This window comes from Grampus griseus (genome assembly GCF_964374135.1).
Source record: "Grampus griseus genome assembly, chromosome: 9".
NCBI classification, from domain to species: domain Eukaryota; kingdom Metazoa; phylum Chordata; class Mammalia; order Artiodactyla; family Delphinidae; genus Grampus; species Grampus griseus.
Window position 1 is genome coordinate 32,259,493 of NC_139003.1, and position 14,680 is coordinate 32,274,172.

At 45.5% G+C, this 14,680-nt stretch overlaps 1 protein-coding gene across 1 annotated transcript in view; it reads left to right on the forward strand.

Moving 5' to 3' along the window:
• Positions 1-8,148, forward strand: part of WNT2 (Wnt family member 2) — a 47,949-nt gene extending 39,801 nt beyond the window's left edge. Inside the window, exon 5 of the mRNA XM_082662192.1 lies at positions 4,233-8,148. Within this exon, the coding sequence (XP_082518318.1) occupies positions 4,233-4,462 (230 nt within the window). The 3' untranslated portion in view covers positions 4,463-8,148. The remainder of the gene's footprint in view (positions 1-4,232) is intronic.
• Positions 8,149-14,680: the final 6,532 nt, after the last annotated feature.

Consider the following 14,680-nt stretch of genomic DNA (forward strand, 5'->3'; position numbering starts at 1 on the left):
TACCACTGTCTCCATCCAGGCCACATCGTGTCCTGCCCAGGGTCCCTTATTGGTTTCTAACTGGTCTCCTGGCCTTCACCCTGGCCCCCTTCAATCCAGTCACCCATAGTGATTCTTCTGAAGTACAAGTCAAATCATGTCTCCCTTTTGTGTAATAACTCTCAATAGCATTCCTCTGCCCTTGGTTAAAACGTAAACCCCTTGGCCTGTGACACAAGGCCTTTCACAGGCAGCTTCTGCCCACCTCACTAGCTCATCTCCTGCCACTGCCCGCTTTGAGCACTACCCTCCAGCTGCGGTGAACACTTTTCCACTAAGTCTTCGCGTCTGTGGCCTTAGCTGCTGCCTCCTGTTCCTCTTCCTCATTCCCTTCCCCCTTCTCTTCTTGTTATTGAAATATAAAATGCATCCGGCAAAGGGCATGTACCACATGTGTACAGCTAAGCGAACTGTCTCAAATGAGCACCCCCAGGTAACACGTGCCCAGATCAGGACCTTGAAGAGAACAGTACTCCAGAAGCCTCCTTCAGGCCCCTTTTCACTACCTCCCCAAGAGATATCACTACCCTGACTTCTAATGGCACAGACTAGTTTTCCCCACTTTTGCACTTTATATAAATGAAAACTTACACAACGTTATCAGGTAACTCCTGCTGCATAGCAAACCACCAATCAACGGAATGGCCTGAAATCACCTTAAAGTTCCACCTTCAGCTTCATCAGTCCTTGCAGCTCTGCTCTTTTGTCCACTTCATCACCAAGCTTCTTGCAAACTGCCCACACTCTGTCGTCACCTGGCCTTTCCTCCTGTTCACTCTTCAATCCACTGCACCCATCCGTATTGTTCCACTGAAGCTGCTGTCATCAAAAGGCACGAGTTACCTCCTTATTGTTGAACCAGATGAACAGTTTTCAGTCTTTTCCTACTTGACACGCCCCACCATCCAACTCACCCTTTAATTCAGTGGGTCACCAAGTCCTAGGGATTCTTCCTCTTCAACCCATCCTGTATTTGTCCTACTTCTGTCTCCACTCATTATCTCTTGCCTGGACTAATCCAACAGCCTCAAGATACCTCCCTGCCCCAAGCCACTCTTCCAGATTTATCATTGCAACATATTTTTCCCTGAATAGAAATCTGGACTGGCTCACCACCCACCATGGAATAAAATCCAAATTGCAGCAAGGCAGGAAGACTCTTTGACCTGTTGCTCCAACCTCTCTTTCCGTGCTTTTTGCCTAACACACACCCTCTGCCTCGGCCACGTTGAATCTGCAGTCTCTTGTGTATTTGACCTCTGAATTTCTGCTGGGAGGTTCTCTCTCGCCAGAAATGCCTGTCACCCCATTCTCCCCTTCAAATCTTCTATCTATCCTTCACATCATATCTGTAATGCCACCTCCTCTACAAAACCATTAACAGCTCCTTTTCTGATCCTGTTTTCTACTATTATTACTAATAAATATCATTATTATAATATGCTTGGCTTACCCCCCTAGAACATAAACTCCTCGAGGCAGGCAGGATCTTTGCTTTGTTCACTGATACAGCAGCCCAAGCTCCCAGAACTGTGCCTAGCACATAGCAGGCACTCTTGTTAAATACTTGTTAAGTGAATGAATGGTTAACATTTATTGAGCACTTATTATGCCAGGAGCTTCCAGGCAGAATCTCATTCAGTCCCCACCACAGCCCTATGAGGAAGGAGCTGTTTTTATCCCAGTTTTGCATAGGAAGAAACTGAAGCTTAATGAGATTAAGTAACGTGCCCAAGGTCACACAGTTGATACATGGTACAGCTAGGATTTGAAGCCTGATTTGTCCAAGCCCTAAATAACCTCTCTCTACTGTCTTGAGCTTTGCAGTGGTGTTTTTCACAAAACTCTACAGTTGGCTACAGTAGGTCTTCAGCAAATGGAGCAGTTATCTTGAAGTAGTGGAAATAACTCTTTACATATTTATCTCTTCATTATATCATGAGTTCCCTGAGAATAGGAAGTGAATCCTAATTATTTTATTTCCTCATGGCCACCGCCAGAAGCCCCAGGTAGCCACACAGTGTCTCACACATGTTTGCGTTCGCTAAATATTTACTGAATTAAGTAAAGGAGTCTGCTGTTAAGAGAGGCAGCATGTGGCAGCCAGTCCTTTTTGCACAGTCAGGGATTCTGAGTACTGTCCCGATGGTTGCCCCGAATCCAGGCCCAGCTGCTGTCTCTTCCAACGCTTTGCTTCTTCAGCACACGATGTAGGCTCAGGGCCATCCCTGGCTAACCCACCCGCCACCCTGACTCCGGCCCTTTGCCGTCCTTCCTGTCCTTATGAAATTGCCCTGCCTGTCTTCCTGCTGTCAGTGGTCTGATCACGCAGAGCAAGTCCTGCCCCCCCTACCCCTCTTCTTGACCCCATGCCCTGCCTGAACCTGGCTGCTTCCTTGGTCATTCTTGACAGGCAGCGCAACATGACATTTATATAGATAATTGGAACACAGGGTGGAATGTGATAAGCACAGAGTCACGAGGAGTCACTGGAGGAGCTATGAAGAGGGAAAAATTCCTAGTTAGATGATGGAGGAATGGAAAATGAAGCCACTGTCTTTTTCATCCCGATAAAAGGTGTTTTTGTTTTGTTTTGTTTTGTTTTTAATAAAGAGTTTAGGTTTGTTGGTTATTTAGGATTGTCAGTTGCAAGTAATAGAAACTTGAGTGCTTTAAGCTGAAAGGTGAAAGTTATTATAAGGATACAGTCTCTCAAGGTATCCAAAGGTTGGAATGCAGCCAGACCTCAGAGAGAAATGTCCAGAAAATAGTCCAGGGTCTGGGCAGCATTCTCTTTCCATGTCTTCTCCTCACTGTCTCTGTACATCTGCCTCGTTCTCGTCTCTCTGTGATGTCTTCTCGTCCACAGACCTCATCATGGTACATGGCTGCCAATGGCTGCTGTGTTTATACTTGGAATTTGTACTAACTGTCCCCATCAGAACCACAAATCCTCAGGGAAATCTACCTCATTGGCCCGGCTCGAGTCAGGTGCTCACCCCTGGCCCAGTCACCTGCTGCCAAGAGAGGCTGCCAGGCGCCCTGCTCTGTGCAGAAAGGATCATTGTAAGCTGAGCAGACTCTCTAAAAATGTCCATTACAATTGGTTCTGTTACCAGATAAGGCTCTTGTAAAAGGACTCTGGGTGCCTCCCCAAGAAAAGAACAATTAAGAGGCTTCCTAGGGCTTCCCTGGTGGCGCAGTGGTTGACAGTCTGCCTGCCGATGCAGGGGACACGGGTTTGTGCCCCGGTCTGGGAGGATCCCACATGCCATGGAGCGGCTGGGCCCGTGAGCCATGGCCACTGAGCCTGCGCGTCCGGAGCCTGTGCTCCGCAATGGGAGAGGCCACAACAGTGAGAGGCCCGCGTACCGCAAAAAAAAAAAAAAAAAAAAAAAAGGAGGCTTCCTAGCTTTGAGATTCTTTGAGAAACAAATACATAAATATGAATTGCCAAACAGCAAGCATCATCCTAATTAACTAAGACAATGTCCACTAGTCATTTCTAACAGGCTTTTAACACCAGTTCTGTTTATCAAAGACCTAGAATCCTGGCTTCAACCAGGTGTCTCACACACATCTAGATGACCCACTAGACCAAAGCATGGAAGATAAACCAGGCTGGGCATTGCTCCCTCCTCAAGGCCTTACACAAATGATGCCCACACCTGCCCTTCGGCAACCAGAGTTCTCTTGTCTTTCTAATAAGCCAGTGTAATCAAGTCCGGGGAGACAAAATCCCCACCGTTGGAGGGTTCCATGCCCCAACAAATTCCGACAGAGCTAACTCTGACCACTGCTTCCTTAATGTGATTTAAGGCTGGGAGAGAGAGGACTAGTGTGGCTCCTTCTTTCATCCTGACCTGGCCTTGTCCATTCAGTGACCCATCAATCTGAGGCTGGGTAAGGATAATCTGAAAAGCTTATCCAACTTAGAAGCGGGAATGCTGGAGTCAGGATGTCCAAGGCAGCTCCAAAGCTTCACGTCCATTCTTCCTGGACAGGGTGCTCACTGCTGTTGCCCCCAGGGTTGACACGTGCTCCTGGGCCCACAGAATTGGTGGCACAGCCCCGGGATGTGGTGAGGTGGCATCCAGGCCCCGTCCTGGAGGATGACAACGTAACTCTTCCTCTCGAAGCATACTGTGTTCCACCCACACCATTTCAGTGACACCCCCTGGCTTGTCTTCCAGGCTCCCCGGGTACAGCAGGCCGTGTGTGCAACCTGACTTCCCGAGGCATGGACAGCTGCGAAGTCATGTGCTGTGGGAGAGGCTATGACACCTCCCGCGTCACCCGGATGACCAAGTGCGAGTGTAAGTTCCACTGGTGCTGTGCTGTGCGCTGCCAGGACTGCCTGGAGGCCCTGGATGTGCACACGTGCAAGGCCCCGAAGAGCCCCGACTGGGCGGCTCCCACATGACCCCAGCGGAGGTCACCATCCACCTTCCCTCCCACAAGGACTCCATTGGATCTGCAAGGATGCTGGGCTCTTGGGTTCCCTCTGGGAGATGTTTCCTTAGGCACGTGGCCTTTGTCTCTACGGAAGCCTCTTCCCGCTCCCTGGGGGCCCAGGACGGGGCCCACACGCTGCACATTAAGCATGCCCTATTTTCTCCGACTGCCGGCATCCTGAGGCACGTCTCTTCCTGGTCGCGACGGGCTGTTAGAGGGGGGAGGGGTGGTGGGCCCAGACCACTGTCTCTACCCACCTAGACATTTCCTCTTCTAGAACAGTTGGCCAGAGGGAAAAAGAGTGTCTCAAAGGAGCTTCCTCTGTGTTTTCCAACAAATGTTCACAGTTAAGAAATTCCATACTTCTGTCCGGAGGGTGAAATATAGAAAGCAGGATAAACCCCTACTGAATTAACTTTAATTCTTGAAAAGACCAAGCAAGGCTTTTGCCTGATCAAGTGATTTTCACAGCCACCACCTCTGGGGTGATTGGTAATTGGCTGGAGAAAAATGGCTTTCAATAAACTTTAGGTTTCAAATGCACGCATTTCAAGGCATTTGCTGCCATATTAAAATCTGATGTGACAAGGTGGGTCTGTTGTCCTTTGGTACAGTTTGGAGTCTGTGCAATAGCAAAAGCCTCAGAAAGTGATTGCTTTGCATTACTGTCCACTCAATATAAAGAACTTTTTAGGGAATGAGATCACTTAGAATCTGAAGGGAATTTAAAAGAAAACTGATGATCCGGCAGTATTCTGTAACTGTTGGGTGAAGATGGAGGAAAGTAACCTAGTGAGTGGAATGTCAGAAAACACAACTGTACAGATAAGGGGGAAGGGGGGGAATGAAATTCCTACCTGGTGTGATGCTTGTGGCCCATGGAATTCTGTAACTGAAATGGCTTTAAGAATGAAAACTTTGGGGATGACAAGACCAGGGAACCAAAATGCTGACAGAGAGGTTTCCAGAGCGAGGTCACGCCTGGACAGCTCCAACCATAAGTGGACGACTAAAAGAAGTCGGCCGTGTGCGCAAAGGGGCATCAACTAGTTCCTGTCGCCCTTCAAGCACATTGTAAAGACCTGTCATATTTAATTGTGTTCATTTGACGCTTACAAGATGACAAGATACCATAGCCTAAAGCAAATAACACATAGCCTTGCTTATAAAGTTGGTAACCCTAGTGTATTATATTGCAAACAAATTGTAACTTGGAGACTATATTTAAGGGACCCAGCTGTAATTATGGGAACATCGATATGCAAATTGTGGCTGGCTTCTGCCCTAAACCGAAAGATGACATCCAAGGAAAATGGAGAGGCTGCCGGCCCCGTTTTATCAGATGAAAGATGTATCAGATGAAAGAAAGGTGAAATACCCGAAGGTACTCCTCATTCCCCCCTCCAGTTAGGTTCGAGTTCTAAGTGTGATCTCTTCACAGAGCTACATTAACTAACAGGATGATTCGTTACGGGCATCTGGTGTCACATTACTGCTGCTTGCTTACCCTTTGATACTTTGGCCTTCAGGTTCTCTATCCTTGATTTAGAGCAGGACATTGACACCAAGCCTCTTGGAAATCAACCCTCTGGAGTGCTTTGTCATAATGATATTTGCCTCCTAGCTTTCTTAAAAATGACAGAATTCACCTCTTTTCACTCATTCCCAAACCCTAAAATTAATTGTCTAATTTTTCCAAAGTGGCTCTTCCTTCTTTTTATTCTAAGGATTCAGAGGGTGGGAGGATGGAGCGTGGTGGTGGTTGCTCTGAGCCCAGTGTGGGTCTGGGAGTGGGGAGGGGGGGGTGAGTGGGAGGCCGAACAGGGGAGCTCAGTCTTAGTTACACTAAAGCTTGCTGTGGGAGGATGGAGGGACTTTCTTGGGGGTCCCAAAGCCATCAGCCCCCCTTCCTGCTGGATGAACTGTGAAGTCATAAATCCATGGATATATTTAGACATGGAAAGGATCTTAGAGGACATCTTAGCTCCCCTCAGCCTGTATCTGGGGAAACTGAGACCAAGAGAAGTGAAGGAATCTGTACAAATACCAGCTGTTACCCCGATACCCCCCAAAACAGGACCACACTCTAAGAGTCTTCAAGAAAGTTAAGCACTTTATCTATTAAATGAAACTAGTTTGTCTCAGAATTAACTTGGTGGATTCTAAGCAATTTTAGTGTCTTGAGGGGATGTTCATTGTTTGTTTGTTTGTTTATCCCTGGCATGCTTAGATCTGACTCTCTTCTTATGCTGAAATGCATCCTTCCTGATAAGGAGCAAGGGGACAAGGCATGTCCATGTCCCCTTGCTCATACACTGCCTCTTGCTGCATAAATTGTCCTATTTTGTAAGAGAGACTATGGCAGCCATCTTCAGTGGCAGTAGATGAAGCCACTGTGGAGAGTAAAATAAGAGAGTGAAATATTTTTATCTGCTTTTACTTCTGAAAGAGAAAATCTCCAAATTTTTAAAAAGGTGAAGATAATTTCAAACTTATTTTCTTTAGGGTTTGGTACAGGATCAATATTTCATGACTCTAAAAGATACTAAACTCTTGATTTTCCAGGCTTTTAAGGGAATGTATGGCATGAATTACCCAAAATAAAATAATGAGGGAATCCATTCAGGTCAAATCCCCTTACAAATTCCCTCCCGGTAAATATCTTATTATAAGTGGAAGTTTTCTAAGCTCAAGATGATGCCTATTGATTTTTCTGCCATTTCTGAAGACGTTCCACACAGCAGGAGATCTTCACTAGTTCACTGTAGTTTTCTTAAATAAAGATATAATTGCACATGATTCTCAGACTTAGCAAATGGGTTTTTTTCTTCAATAGATTTGCCTCTGTCAATTGGTCTGTGGTGCCGACTGAACACCCTTTTCAATGTGCGTTCTAGTTACAGCGTCCTGGACAGTGCCTCATGCTCTGAAAGCATTAACACCCTGCCTTAAAGAGACCAGTTTATCCCCTCAAATGGCTTAAACTCAAGCACAAACACCCCCAGTGCCATGACCACACTGGGCTCTGGCTCTGTGCCCCTCAAGGATGGGGGCCCTGGCCTGTTATTGGACCACAGTTACTTCAGGATGGGAGTGGGAGACGCATAGGGCAACCCCAGGCGTAGAACACTGCTTATCTGCTCTGCCTTTTATGGGTGTCACTAGATTGAAATGGGCATCCCAGAAGGATCCACCAAATGGCAAGTTAATCTGCACGTGGCCTGATCATGGGAGGGGGAGTGAGAGGGAAAGAGCCAGGTAGCTGTTGCCAAGAGACCAGCTGAGTTTGGTGATGGTGGAGAGTGGCTTTTTCAGCTCTTGTGGGTAACCTCCACCCTTCCTTCTCTGTGGCTTCCCTATCCCCTCCCAGCACCTACTTCCAAGGCATCTGGAGGCCCCTGAGCCTTAGGGCCTCGGGCCGTTGCTCGGCTGTCCATACCTGTTGTCTAGCTCTGCTCCAGGCTGCCAAGGTTAATTTCAAGAGATGTTTTCAATTGTCACGACGATTTGCCTTTTTATAGGAGTTATTATGATGCTTGAAAACATCAGGTATCACGTTTCTTATTCAAAGAAAGGCAGCTTTAAAGTCAGAAAATCCAACTTCACATGGGCACTTCTCGGCCTTATTAACTTATTAAAGAATCTTACATTGACTCTCCGAGACCTACAGCGGGCCTCTCTCTCAGAGGCAGCCAACATGACCGTGCATGCGCTTGGGCTTGACAGTATTTTCAGGCCAGGATATTGTTATTACTTCTCACTTATTAAAGGCTGGCCTGGGGCCGGTGTTGTCTCGCTCAGTTAAAGAACATTCATCTCCCCTCTTGCCCACTCTCAAAATAAAGGCTCAGAGAGGTGTCCAATGGACCAGAACCATTCTTTTGTCTATTCACTGTACTTCAACCTGAGTTCCTTATCTTAAGAGCAAGAGTTGTACTCTCAACAAATAGACCTCCCAGTTCCAAAGCTGGTAAATTGCTTTTGTCAGGTCTGTGCTGACCTGCAGAGCAGTCTGCGGGTGTAAGCTGACAGCTAAGGTGTGCTGATTTTGACCTTATCCTTACCTAGGCAGAGAAAATTTTCACTCATCCATGAGAATGTTCTTTACATTTTTCTGGGGATCAGCAAGGTGACAGGTGGTTTGCAAAGCCCAACATGATCGTTATTTTTCTAAATTGTAGTTGTTCCAGCTCTCGTTTTTTTTTTCCTGAGGTTCACATGGATTTCTTGTTTAACCAAACCTCCCACTTCCACCAGCTAATAAAAGTGTCACGCAGATTGTTACAAAGAACTATTGTTATTTACAAGTCTACATCTTCTGTGAAATCAAAATATAATAAAGCAAATTTTCGGTGTTGACTTTGTTATTCTAAACTCGCGATAGTCTTGCCAAACCCTCTGGTGAAAAGAAATCCCTTCAGGTTACGGAAACCGTCTTTTCTCAGGACCACCCTTAACACAACTTGATTAAGAGGCGTCTTTCAAGTATGTAAAGATTTTCAGGGAAGGCAATTGACTTACCTCACTGATAACTACAATTCACAGGTAAGACATATTCTAGATTGAAAAATTACCCCAGGTTTTCACCTGTGTTCTCCTGTGGTTGCCACCTAAGTGCTTGCCCCCTCTTGGCACCAGCATGCTTTGGCAGCGTTTATAAGTTCAGTGTCTCTCCACAGCAGCTAGACGCATCCCCATCAACTTCTCCATATTATTTTCCAGATAAGTGCTTGCTCTCAGCTAAATGTTTCTTTTCTCAGCTTGATTAAAAACATACAAGATCCCTCACCCCTTCATTGAGATCTGTGCATCCTGATGGTATATGCCACTTACATACAAGCAGCAAAAGCTCAGAAAATGGAAATAAACTCTCCCACAGCAAGGGAAATCCACTCCCCCCCCATTTTCTCTTCCTTGATGAGCTATATTTTGGGGTGACCTGACTAAACAAGGTGCTGACTGTACGTCAAGCACCCCAAGGTGACCAGCCCCCTAGTCAGGCTGCTCCTGGCCCCTCTAGGATTCATTCCTAGAAACTCCCACACTTGCACGATTTGAAGAAGAGGTGGTGACACAACACATGTGTCTGTGTGTGTTTTTCAAAGGGCATTTCCCCGAAATATTCTTTGCCCAGACACTGTCAGTGCAATTCCCTTTTTATCTAAGCTTTTGTGTGACAGGGCTGTCCTGCACATGGTAGGATCTTTAGAAGCAACCCTCGTCTCTAATCACTGGATGCCAGGACCGTGCTCCCTAGTGTGACAACCAGAAGTGTCTCCAGACATTGCCAGATGTCCCAGGTGGGGTGGTGGGAGCGACGGGTGATAGTGAAACCGCTCCCGGGTGAGAACCAAAGATCTAACACTTCAAGTCCTCTTAGTAAAATGGCAGTGTGTTTTCAGAAGTTGGAGGCTGAATTCTTCTTAGGAACTCCTCAGTTTCACAACCCTCAGGGACAAAAAGCCCAAGATATGGCCTGGAGCTGGAGGAGTGAGAACGTTCTAGCTCTGCCTAAAATAGTTGAGTGATTTTGAGTTCTTCAGGACAGAAGAGGGGTAATAGTCAGAGGGGTCGCTGCAAAATGGAGAAAGTCTGAGTTTCAAGCAGATATGGTGAGACTTTCCAGTGGAGACCCTGGGTGGGTTAGCAGCTACAGGTTGTTCACTGCACACACACACACACACACACACACACACACACACTGCCTAGACTCATGTGGGTGGTATTTTAGCGGAGTGAAGGAATTCAGAAAGTTGTCCAACATGTGCCAACGAAGATGGGAAAGGGCCAGCGTCTGCAGGATGCAAGGTGGGGTAGAGTGGAGGAAGAAAGACGCTGGGTGATAGACAAAACGAAGGGTCACCTCAGTGGGCTGGAGAACTTGGGGCAGATGACAACTGGCTAAAGGAAGGAAACAGAAAGCCTGTCTTCTTTTACTTGACAATTTTTCATGGGCCAAACTGGATTTCTGTTTAGGCTACCCAAAGAAGTAAAGAGCAGATGAGAACCACTTGGATGAACAAAAGAACGCTTCATCTGTTCCTTCATCCTATGATCCAGTTCTAGATAATACAGCATGAGTAAAATCTGATCAACCAGACCAATTTACCATTCAGACTATTTTTGGACTCAACTTGATTTTGTCATTTCCGAGTACTGACTAACCCTGTGAAAGCCCCTGTAACTGAATCACAGGCCCTGGATTTCCCCAGGTAGTGCACGCAATCCTATCTTAATAGCATTGCCGGCTTTCCTAAGTTCCACACATGAGAGGAATCACATTACTGCCTGTAAACCCAATTCAAATACTTCAATGATGAAGATGCTCACACTGCTTACTTGGGCAGAGGCTAGGGAGTTTGGCAAACCCATCTGTAAATGTTCAGGGGCTTCATGTTGCGGGTGGAGGTTGCACACCAGCCGAACAAATAGCAGGAAATACAGAAAATGAAATCTGAACTGGAGTCTCCAAATGTCTACCCGCCCACATAAATTGGTATCTGCCCCTTGATCATTATTCTCCAATAGTAATGAAGACTTCATGAAAGGCCTTGAACTCTGAGTTGTCACTGTGGAGCTGTGCTTAATCAAGACAAATATTCCCAGCCTAAGAGTATGACTAGAAGAAGGAAGGAGTAGGGGTTTAATTTTCTTATATATTGTTATAACTATAAACAATGCCTTATCTTCTCAACAACCCTCGTGAAATAATAAGCACTTGTGTTTTTTAAAGTATCTACACCAGTCCTTGGAGATTTTATTAGAATCATGATTCACAGATGAGAAAGTGTCCTCCTCTACAGTGTTTAGTAACACTGTATGTCTCTGGCTATTAACCATTCATTCATTGGTGATTTTCCTTTATTTTTTCTGAACTGACTGATTGGCTCAAGAGGATCCCTCTGGTTTGGATATCATAGACATATAATTAAACAGTTTCTGAAAACTATGTTGTTCTGTCGTATGGAGATGGGACTTCAAGAGAGCAGTGAGAATCCCTCCAGGATTCATGGAATCACAGAATGTCACATTTGGAAGGAACGACGCACATAATTTATTCCCACCTCTGCATTTTATTCATGGGAAAACAAAAGAAATTTCATGGCTTGGACTGTGATGTAAGCAAGACACTCTGAATCATCTTCAGGCAAGAACAGTTATTTTTCATTCCATCAATGTGTACTGAGCATCTCCTGTGAGTCAACTGCTGTGCTCCATGCTGGAAATGCAGCAGTAACTAAGACAGACATGCCCTTTCCCAGACCCTTCTGGGAGGCTACACGGGATATGTGTAGTTTACTTTTTACTTTACAAGCACTTTCACATGCAGGGTTAGATCTAGTCCTTAGGACCACCCTTAGATATAGATATGATTATCCTCTTTTTTTAGATGAGGTAAGTTTCAGAGAAATTTAGTAATTTGCCCAAGATCATAAAAGGGCTTATAGGAGGGAGAGCCTGGACTCAAATATTTGTTTTCTAAGTCTCACTCCAGTGATCTCTCCAGTACACCAGAGCTCTCTCTGATTAAAACTCAACGAGAAGGGCTTCCCTGGTGGCACAGTGGTTGAGAGTCTGCCTGCCGATGCAGGGGACACGGGTTCGTGCCCTGGTCCGGGAAGATCCCACATGACGCGGAGCGGCTGGACCCGTGAGCCATGGTCGCTGAGGCTGCACGTCCGGAGCCTGTGCTCCGCAATGGGAGACGCCACAACAGTGAGAGGCCCGCGTACAGCAAAAAAAAAAAAAAAACAAAAACTCAAGGAGAAGTATTCTGTCCAATGGGCTAGTGAAAACTGCTTAGTTGGTTCCATGACCATATTTTCCAGCAGACGTGTGGACTGCCAAAGGACTTCTGACTTCATTTATGTGCAATCCAGACAGCAAATCATATGTACAGTCACACGTAAAAGAACTCTACCAGAAAGTGACTTGTACTTGTACATTTAACAGGGCACTTATATTTAAAATAAAGTAGTTTTGAGATTCTTCTAGAAAATCTAAGATTTCTGGTCATAAGAAGTCTATTTACTCTGTCATATGGAGATTGACTCCACAACTGAAGAGGGTTCAGAAATATTATGTATCAATTCCAACATTGTATGAATTATGATTTATTCAAGAGTATTTTCCGGGCTTCCCTGGTGGCACAGTGGTTAAGAATCCGCCTGCCAATGCAGGGGACATGGGTTCAAGCCCTGGTCCAGGAAGATCCCACATGCCGTGGAGCAACTAAGCCTGTGCGCCACAGCTACTGAGCCTGCATTCTAGAGCTCACGAGTCACAACTACTGAGCCTGCGTGCCACAACTACTGAAGCCTGCGTACCTGAGCCTGCACTCTGCAACAAGAGAAGCCACCACCATAAGAAGCCACGCACCGCAATGAAGAGTAGCCTCCACTCTCCACAACTAGAGAAAGTCCGCACGCAGCAACAAAGACCCAATGCAGCCAAAAATACATAAATAAATAAATTTATATTAAAAAAAAGAGTATTTGCCAAATTCCTATCTAATAAGTGATTACTCAAGTTGAGTAACATGTCAATAGTTTTTAAAAATATTTTTCATAATAGTCTTGCCCTTTTACCCTAAAGAAGGGAGACAGTTAAAATTTTCTTAACAACATTGCCCAAGAAAAAAAAATTCAGAATTGTATTCAAATGTAAGAATGTATTTCAAAATATTTTGAAGGCACAAAGTGCTTATAAATATGATATTAGCATCTATTAGCAATAATAATATTTTACCTTGTTTAACATGAAGTATGGATGGTCTTTCTCTCCATAAAGCAAACTGGGAATATTTGTATAATCCTAGATTATTAGATAATGTTTCTAGGAGCAACAGGTGATCTCTGCTGTACCTTCCGGTCTAGAAACAGTCCAGCAGGGCTGGAGCAGTACATATTGTTGGCACTGACCTCCAATTGATGTCTAATCTACGACTCATTTAGTCGAGCCTTGTGGTTGGGATTGCTTCTGATGGTGGCCAAATCAGCAAAAGGAAATTCTCTTTAGAATGTAAAGGAACCAAGGATAAGTCCTTACATGAATATATGAGGAGTGTAGGAGAGCAAGAGAGAATCTTTGTCTAGATAGAATGTTAAGCAATGGGCTAGGGGAGAGGGTGGAGAATTTTTATTACAATTATTCTAAAAGCGTATGGAATAGATTTACACTCATGTTTATTCATGATGAAAAAAAAAAACCTGCCCCCAGATATGCATTTTAATTTGTGAGAAAACTGCTAAGCAATGTGAGATCATGGAGAAGGCGGTCCTTAAAATAAATAAGTAAATAAAATCTAGGGAATGTAATCCTGCCTAGAATGTGATTCATTCTTTTGGAGCAATAAGTGAAATGATGTCCAAAAGCAATTTTCATATTTCTTGGACATGTAAGCATTTTTCCTTGTACAACTATAGCAGAATCAGATCCCTAGGTAGATTATATAGACAACCATGAGGGGAACAACTCACCCCGAAATGTCATTTTTCTTTCATTGTTCCAGAATGGGGCTTAAAATTCTCACCCTTACCAATGCTGCCTGGGGATGAAGAAACTACGTTAGGAACTTTTCTTTTAAAATGCATGAACTGGGGGGACCTTCAAGATGGCGGAGGAGTAAGACATGGAGATCACCTTCCACCCCACAAATACATCAAAAATACATCTACATGTGGAACAACTCCTACAGAACACCTACTGAACGCTGCCAGAAGACCTCAGACTTCCCAGGGTAGGGCAAAAGAAAAAAGAAAAAACAGAGACAAAAGAACAGGGACGGGACCTGCATCTGTGGGAGGAGCTGTGAAGGAGGAAAAGTTTCCACACACCAGGAAGCCCCTGCACTGGTGGAGACGGGGGTGGGGGGGGTGAGCGGGGTGGGAGGAAAGCTTCAGAGCCAAGGAGGAGAGCACAGCAACAGGGGTGCAGAGGGCAAAGCGGAGAGATTCCCGCACAGAGGATCGGTGCTGACCAGCACTCACCAGCCTGGGAGGCTTGTCTGCTCACCCACCAGGGCAGGTGGGGGCTGGGAGCTGAGGCTCAGGCCTTGGAGGTCAGATCCCAGGGAGAGGACTGGGGTTGGCTGCGTGAACACAGCCTGAAGGGGGCAAGTGTGCCACACCTAGCTGGGAGGGAGTCCGGGAAAAATTCTGGAACTGCCTAAGAGGCAAGAGACCAT